This window comes from Puma concolor, chromosome E2 (genome assembly GCF_028749965.1).
Source record: "Puma concolor isolate L17-30 chromosome E2, mPumCon1.1.hap2, whole genome shotgun sequence".
NCBI lineage: Eukaryota > Metazoa > Chordata > Mammalia > Carnivora > Felidae > Puma > Puma concolor.
Genome location: NC_141681.1, coordinates 50596473 through 50605415, shown reverse-complemented (window position 1 = coordinate 50605415; position 8943 = coordinate 50596473). Strand labels below are relative to the sequence as shown.

Below are 8943 nucleotides of genomic sequence, written 5' to 3'. Positions count from 1 at the left end.
CCACATCTCCCAGGATGCACCAGACCCGCCTTCCTGAGCGGAAGTGAGCGCGACTACACGGAGCGCGAGGACTACATCTCCCAGAATGCTAAAGGCAAAACGTTCTTAGGCTCGCGCTCCTAAACAAGTTGCGGCTGCTGGAAGCTCCTTGTCTACGCTTCCCCAAATGCCAGAATGGAAGGGGTCACGCAGTCCCGACTTCCTAGGTGGTAATACGGGTTTCCATGTTAAGAGTCTGCGTTACCTCTGCCTGAGTCTTCAGCGAAATTATTCCATGGACACGACTTCCGAATTCGAAATGCCTCCAATTGTGACAGGAGTGTTGTTGGAAAGGGATTAGGTGAGGAGGTGCAATCTTCAAGAAATTAACGGGGAATGATTGCTTAAGGGACACTAGACGACTGAGAGGGGGAGGATGTTTAATGTAATCTGACGATATGAGGCCAAAACAGAGTTCAAAGAATGGGCGAGGGAGAATTATTCGGGAGGGGCGGTGAGAAGCGAGGAAGTTACCCGCTTCTACTCCAGACATACCAGACTTGGGAGGAATTTAGGGCCCAAGTGGAAGCTTGTCCTCATGGAAAAGCACGCTTCCCTTATTTAAACTGTATATTAAAATTGTTATCCCGGGGTGCCTGGGTGGCTCAGCAGGTTAAGCATGTGATTCTTGATTTTGGCTCGGGTCATGATCTCAGGGTGGTGGGATCCGGCCCCACATTGGCCTCTGCGCTGATCAGGGAGCCTGCTTGGGATTCTCTCCTTTTGCCCCTCCCCTATGTGTGCGCTCTCGCTCACTCTCTCTCTAAAATAAAGTTTTTTTTTTAATTATCCCTACTTGGGAGGTGAACATGTCAAGCTTCTGTGAAGTTACAAAATTGTCCAGTATCTCAAAGCAAGGGTAATAGCTGCAGAACTTGACATTGGAGTTATTCTGACACCCAAAGCCCATGATTTAAAGGCAAATCACGGAGGAGGATTCTGTAGGTGAGAGAGCATATTTTAGTATTGAGTTTTTTCCTTTATACTTTCTGATAAAAATATCTTATATTTTATAGTTGTTTTATTGCATATAGTTAATTTTAAAAGATGTATGTTACTAAAAACTAAAAATAGTATGAAGCAAAATAAGAAAAATGCACCTAGAATCCTTCCTCCTGAAGATAAAAATTGTCTCCCCATAAACATATATCAATATATATCTATATCTAGCTATCTATCAACATATATATTTAATTTTTATTTATTTTTTATTTTTTTAAAATAAATTTTTTAATGTTTATTTGTTTCTAAGAGAGACAGATGAGCGGGGGAGGGGCAGAGAGAGAGGGAGACACAGAATCTGAAGCAGGCTCCAGGCTCTGCGCTGTCAGCACAGAGCCCGACGCAGGGCTCGAACTCACTGACTGTGAGATCATGACCTGAGCTGAAATCGGACGCTCAACTGACTGAGCCACCCACGCGCCCCTATATTTAATTTTTAAAATGAAGTCTCAGGGTGCCTGGGTGGTTCAGTTGGTTGAGTGTCTCGCTCTTGATTTTGGCTCAGGGCATGATCTCACGGTGGTGAGATCAAGCCCTTTGTCAGGGTCTGTGCTGGGTGTGGAGCCTACTTAAGATTCTCTTTCTCCTTCTGCCCCTCTGACCACCCCCCACAAACACACAATCTCTCTCTCTCTCTAAAAAAAAAGTAATTGAAAAATAAAATGAAGTCTCATGTTCTATATCCATATAAGCTGAACATTTTGTAATACCAGTTTTGAAAGTCTAGGGGCGCTTGGGTGGCTCAGTCGGATAAGCATCCGACTTCAGCTCAGGTCATGATCTTGCCGTCTGTGAGTTTGAGCCCTGCGTCGGGCTCTGTGCCGACAGCCCGGAGCCTGGAACCCGCTTCGGATTCTGTGTCTCCCTCTCTCTCTGCCCCTCCCCTGCTCATGCTCTGTCTCTCTCTGTCTCAAAAATAAATAGAAACATTTAAAAAATTTTTTGAAAAAAGTCTAACTCCTTCCAAATGATGGCTGTAGAATGTTACACTGGATGGACTGAGAACTAAAAACGAAACAGCCCGACATCTGGAAGCTGGTGTAGCCCTCGAAGCTAGGCCATGTTAGTCTCCTTTGGGACATAAATGAATCACAGAATACCATCCTCGAATGAGCGTTCTCTGAGACCATGGTAAAGTGAGACGAAACAAGTCCCCTTCTTAATTTTGAGATGCACACAAAAACGAGGTCACTGTGCCATCACACAATGCCAAGCATCCCTTTTTTGCTAGATGGGTGACTGCTACTTCTTTGTCACTTGGACCTTTATTCTTGTTCCAGGCTGCCTTCCCAAAAGGTAACACCTATTGAAATACTCACTCTTAGAATTCCTCCTGCTTTCCGACGGTAGTTCATCTCCAGGAACCCTGCTTCTTTAGGCCTTCCCTAAACCACCCAAACAAAGCTCAAATCCTAGAATAGATTCTTTCTGACACCCTCTTTCCCTCGTGACGCTTCATGGTTTTCCCTGGTGGGTGTACTCCACTGCAACAAATAATAAGCCCAACTTGTCCAACTACTGGTGTGTTTCTGGATGAATTAAGCGTTTTGGCACATCCCCTGAGGAGTAGTAGGTTTGCTATTATATATGGTCCTTAGGCCTGCTTGCAAGGCTGGATTTTGGCTGGTGTCAGGGAACATGGATTTGGGAAGACTTACTCCGTCCATCACTGGTCAGAGCTGTTCACTGTGTCTCAACTGCGCAACAAGGTTTCTTTTGAACATCCGCTTTCTGTTGAAGGTTTGAATTTTGTCACGTGCTAAGTAGATGGCGCCTACATGACCAGCTCTCATTAAGAACCCTAGGTTCTCAGGGGCACCTGGGTGGCTCAGTCGGTTAGGCGTCCGACTTCGGCTCAGGTCATGATTTCACAGCTCGTGGGTTCGAGCCCCGCGTCGGGCTCTGTGCTGACAGCTCAGAGCCGGGAGCCTGCGTCAGCTTCTGTGACTTTCTCTCTGCCCCTCCTCCATTCACACGGTCTGTGTCTCTCAAAAATGAATAAACATTAAAAAAAGAAAAAAAAAAAACAAGAACCCTAGGTTCTCAGGGGTGCGTGGGTAGCTCAGTGGGTTGAGCATCCGACTTTGGCTCAGGTCATGATCTCAGTTTGTGAGTTCAAACCCCACACTGGGCTTGCTCCTGTCAGTGCAGAGTCCACTTCGGATCCTCTGTCCCCCTCTGTCCCTGTGCCTCCCCCACGCATGCTACCAAAAATGGATAAATATTTTTTTAAAAGAACCCCTTTTAATAACCCCTTTCTTTTGCAGTCCTGTTGTAGACATTTCACACATGTATTCTTTCACTGAAATATAGTCCTAAATCCAACTATATTCTGTGTCCTCTCAGCAAGTCACAGAACCTGAAGGTGGTAGAAGGGACCCTCAAGCCACTACGCAAATTGAGATAGCATGGATCGCAGTATCTAGTATTCTGTGGAGATACAGCCCAGAAAATTGATTATGAAAATGAATCTATTAGATACACTTTGTAAGTAAACCCCTCAGTCAATACACTTAAAATATCACCATGGCATCCACGGAGTGTGGAATGGCATCCAAAGCTTCTTTCTCCTTAGAGGCTCCAATGCTATAATGCTCTGTAAGATCCCTACCCATGCGCATTTTTTCTTCAAAGCCTTTTTCTTAACCTCCACAACATAACCACTTTACTATCTCCAGTATTTGCCTGCTCCCTGGCTTATGCCTCAAGATGAATCTTGTGCATCAACAACAAACATGGTTGACCATACTCATTAGTTTATCTGTGAATACAAATTGTGTCTTATTCCTTAGTTTTGATCTTATCTGCCATATGATAATGCAGAACAATCTTAGTAGGTGACCCAACTATAAGGGACTCCTAATCATCTTTCAAATTCTATTGTAATTTGCCAGTTTGATCAAATCGATGTTCACTGAGAAATAAAAACACACAGTAGAATTACAGAATGGAAAATGCCACCATATACTCCTTGCCAAAGAATATCATTTAGAGTATCCATTTCTATGTGATGTATGTCTATAAACACATAATACACAGAATTATGAACTTATTACACTATGAAGGCTATGGTCTGATTTCACAAAGCTTTTATTATGTTCTTCTCCTGCTATTACATGTCCTTGACATTAATTTAATGGCCCCATGTTATTACGGGAATATATGAAATTTAAACAAATTCTTATTGAACACTTGTTATATCCATTGTTAAAACTCTGTGACATTACTGATGTGGTATTCATCTTTTCATTGTTTGAATCTCATAGTATGTTTCCTATAGTACGATTTCCAGATCGAAGTTGCATGTTACACATTCTGAAGTATACTGCTTTTCAAAAAAATGTTTTTATTGTCACCAAGAAAAACATATGTCATTTCTGCACCCTGTAATTAATGTATTTGATGCAATCACCAAATCCCAAATTTTTCTAGTATTTATTTTCATGGGGATGAGGGGAAAATATGGGAAGCTGACAAATTAAATGTCCTTCAAATTGGCATAAATTTCTACCACAGAAGTTTGATTAAAAAAAAAAAAAATCCAGGGGCGCCTGGGTGGCGCAGTCGGTTAAGCATCCGACTTCAGCCAGGTCACGATCTCGCGGTCCGTGAGTTCGAGCCCCGCGTCAGGCTCTGGGCTGATGGCTCAGAGCCTGGAGCCTGTTTCCGATTCTGTGTCTCCCTCTCTCTGCCCCTCCCCCGTTCATGCTCTGTCTCTCTCTGTCTCAAAAATAAATAAACATTAAAAAAAAAATCCTACAATTAGAAGGCAATCATATCAAAGACTACATGGAAATGCAGAAATTTAAAACTCAATGACAAATTCAAAATTAAGAAAAATGTTTTTATCACTACTATATAAATCTGATGTTTTTAGTGTTTCTTTGAACCCTTGCCTTAACTTTGTTGAGAAAATTCAATTAAGATATGTGCAGTGGCCAGTTATTGTGAAGTTAAATTGTTTCAGTCTGCAATGTGAGAAAAATCACAAGAGTTCAACTGCTATTGCGTAAACCAATGGGATATGAGATCAAGACATGAAAAATAAGAACTCAACCTCAGAACACAGGCTGATAGCCAGAGCCAACCATAATAGGAAACTACCAAAATAATGCTGTGGAACACAGTACTCAGTGTATTTCTGCATTTCAACTATTTGTTCCTCAGAATTATTTATTAGTTTTTTGCTGGTTTCCTTTTCCAGATACAATTTGTAAAGATTGCACATTTTGCCTCTTTGGTTCATTTAAAATATTTTATCACTTTTTGCCATTTTAACAAATATGTATCTTGGTGTGGACATCCTTGGGCTGATTTTTTGGGTGGATCTCTGCCTCCTCGATCTGGTTATCTGTTTCCTTCCTCACATTAGGTAAGTTTTCAGCTATTATTTCTTCAGGTAAAATTTCTGCCCCCTTTTCTCTTCTTTTGGGGTCCCTTTAATGCAAATGTTATTATGCGATTATGCTTGATGGAGTCATTGAGTTCCCTATCCTCAATCTCCATGATTTTCTTCCTCTCATTTGTGTGGCTTACTTTCCATTACTCTGTCTTCCAGGACATTCATTCATTCCTGCTTCATCTCACCTTCTTCTTATCCCATCAAGTGCATTTTTAATTTATTGTGTTCATCTCTGCTTGGTTCTTTTTAATCTATTAAGGGTCTCAGTGATGTCCTCCACTCTTCTCAAACTAAGTGGGTATCTGTGATCATTACTTTAAATTCTCTGTCTGGAATATTACTTATATCCATTTTGCTTAGGTCTCTTGCTGTGGTTAGGTCCTGTACTTTCATTTGGGAGATATTCCCATCTCATTTTGTCTCCATGTCTATTTCTGCATATTAGGAAAGTCAGCTGTGTCTCTTGCTCTCGAAGGTAACGCCCTTATGAAGAACAAGTCCTGTAGTGCCCTGCAGTGCACGGTCTCCTGTTTCCTGGGACCTGTCGCTTCAGGGGCAGGGTCTCCTATGTGTGTTGCCTGTGCCCCAGTGCTGTGTCCTGGGCTCTTTTTATTCAGTCTGGTCACCTGCAGAGGCTCTCTTTGCCTATTGTGGGCAGTGTTTGGTCCCAGCTGGGTAGAGCCCATTTTAATGATATGTGCTGGTCTGTTTGTGAAATGAGACCTGTTGAAGCTGCCACCTCTGGAACTGATGTTCTGCAAAACACACAGGTCAGGAGACAAGGTAGGCTTGCTCTGGTCTTCACAGTGCCGGGACTGAAGCAGGTGTGATTGGGAAAGGCAGACCCACCAGAGCACAGGGGGGCAGGGGCTGGTGTAACCAAGTTAGGTAAGGAGTGTGGGCGCCGTGCTGGTTCCAGCAGGTACCCATGTGCTTATGCTGGGGGGGCCAGGGAGGGAAATGGTTCCCTCCTTTGTTCCCAAAGAGTGTCCCCATGATCCCTGCCTCTCCAGGCCACACTCAGTAAATTGCTGTCCCTGCTGTCTGCCCCTGGCATTTGCCAAACTTGATTCCTGGTTGTGTCTCCACCAGCTGTTCATCGTGCTCTCCCAGAGCCCAGCCCACAGACACTGGAAATCCAGGCTTTAAGTCCAGCTGGCTGCTAAGAACTCATGCCATTTGGCCCCTCTCGCTTTCAAAGCCAAGTGTTACAGGGATTCATCTTCCCCATGTGGGCTCCCCAGTGTGACAGTCTGTTTTTTGTCTTCTCTACACCACTGGCTCCTTCCCCTCCACAGACGGCCAGTCTGGCTCACTCCCAAACTGCATCTTTGCCCTTCCTACCTTCTCTGATATGGCCTCTTCTACACCTTTAGATGTTGACTTTGTTCTGCCAGTGTCGGGGTCAATTTCTGGGTTATTTACGCTGATGTGAGTGTTGTCTAGTTGCATCGATGAGAGGAGAGGAGCTTAGCGTCCTCCTACTCCACAATCTTCCCTAATTCTCTCTTCCTTTTGATTCATTTAACAACTGTGTACTAAGTGCATACACAGAGTGCTATTCAATGCTGATTGTATAGATTCAGCAGCAAACAAACTCCCTGCCCTCATGAAGCTTCTATTTCAGGGGACATCGATTTTAACATCCACCATTGGAATCTGATAAAGGCCTAAAGAAATTGTTATATTTAGGCCTTTTTCTTGAGTGATAGCTACAACTGCCAAGGTTCTTGTACCTTGTACACTGCACCACTTATGTGACCTTGGGATCACCAGGATGCATTCAGCTACGGCTGAAACATTCACTTTAATGAAACAAATGTTTTCCCTCCTATGAGACAGAATGAGATTTATCCTCAACGTGGATTCTGTGATGAATTTTAACATACGAACTTGAACTGAACTGCTTACTGCATATCTCACACTTGTAAGGTTTCTCCCCTGTGTGAACTCTCTGATGAGATTTTAAATGTCCAGATTGACTGAAGACCTTACCACACACATTACATTTGTACGGTTTCTCTCCAGTGTGGACTCTCTGATGAACTTTAAGATTTGAGGTCCTAGTGAAGTGCTTACCACATGTCCTACAGGTGTATGGGTTCTCTCCCAAATGGACACTCTGGTGCACATCAAGATCCAAGCTCGTCTTGTAGCCCTTCCCACATTCCTCACATTTGTATGGCTTTTCTCTGGTGTGGACTTTCTGATGAGCTTGCAGGCACGATTTCTGACCAAATCCCTTCCCACATTCTTCACATTTGAATGGTTTTTCTCCACTGTGGACTCGCTGATGTGTCAAAAGAGGTGAGACCCACCTGAAGCTCTTCCCACATTCCTTACAATTATAAGGTTTCTCCTCTGTGTGGAACCTCCGATGATAATAAAGATGTGTCCTAGAAAAGAAGCTCTTTCCACATTCTTCACATTTGTATGGTTTCTGTCCCATGTGGACCTTCTTATGGATACGAAGACGTGAACGCCAAGTGTAGGACTTCCCACACTCCTCACACTTGTATGGTTTTTCTCCCGTGTGGACCACACAATGACTATTAAGTGCTGATCTACGACGGAAGTTCTTACCACAGATATCACACTTGAATGGCTTCTCCCCGGTATGGACTCTCTGATGGTCCTGAAGATGGCAAGCATTAATGAAGGCCTTTCCACATCCCTCACACTTATAAAGTTTCTCTCCCGAGTGTAACCTGCAATGATTACTAAGTTCTGATCTACGACTGAAGCCTTTCCCACATTCCCCACATTTGAATGGCTTCCCTATGGTGTGGATTTTCTGATGAGTTTGCAGGCATGAGCTCTGACTGAATTCCTTACCGCACTCCTCACACCTATACCGTTTCTCTCCCAGGTGAACTCTCTGATGAATACGAAGCGCTGAGCTATAAAAGAAGCATTTCCCACACTCGCGACATGTGTGAGACTTCTCCCCTGAGTTTATGTGTCGAAGATCACAGTGGGAGGTATCACTAAAGATCTTTTTGCACTCATTTCCCAGGGAAGTCTTCTGGCCTGTGTGGGTTATAGACCGTGCTGCCTCAACGTGGCTGGGTAAATCCCATGGTCTGTGGAATTGAGAACTCTGTATCATGGAGTCGTGACACCAGGTTAAGTCATCTGCAATATGCTGCCAGATTTGCCAGCAGGAAAGTTCTTCATGTGGTTCCACTTTAGGAATAGTCTCCATCTTGTGTTGGATTTTGTCTCCTAAAAGACAGAGAATGCAGAGATGTGGGCAAATGAAGGCTTTGTTCGGTGTCCTCAAGATTTAACAGTTAGGAAAGAGCATGAGAGTTTAATGAACCCAGGGAATATTCCCTACATCCTTCTAGTGTGTACCATGGTCTCTGGTTTAAATGCCTACAGAAACCAAGAGGTAATGCAGTAGGGTCCTATCCGCTAAGCACCAATGAAACAAATTTAGAATCGTGCCAAGCCTCATATGTAATGGACAAGTTAGAAATCAAAGAATTAACAAAAAT

At 43.5% G+C, this 8943-nt stretch overlaps 1 protein-coding gene and 1 long non-coding RNA gene across 6 annotated transcripts in view; one reads left to right on the top strand and one right to left on the bottom strand.

Annotated features, from left to right (window-relative positions):
- The first annotated feature begins 120 nt into the window (after positions 1–120).
- LOC147573643 (uncharacterized) lies at positions 121–8451 on the top strand. The gene is made up of 2 exons (XR_015244932.1): positions 121–340; positions 8313–8451. It is a non-coding gene; the product is annotated as an uncharacterized LOC147573643 (long non-coding RNA).
- The window catches only part of LOC112851354 (uncharacterized), a 45696-nt gene continuing 41932 nt past the window's right edge, over positions 5180–8943 (bottom strand). For all 5 annotated transcript variants that reach the window (XM_086690017.1, XM_086690021.1, XM_086690018.1 and 2 more), the window contains one exon: positions 5180–8668. In XM_086690017.1, the coding sequence (XP_086546143.1) occupies positions 7275–8668 (1394 nt within the window). In that variant the 3' untranslated portion in view covers positions 5180–7274. The remainder of the gene's footprint in view (positions 8669–8943) is intronic.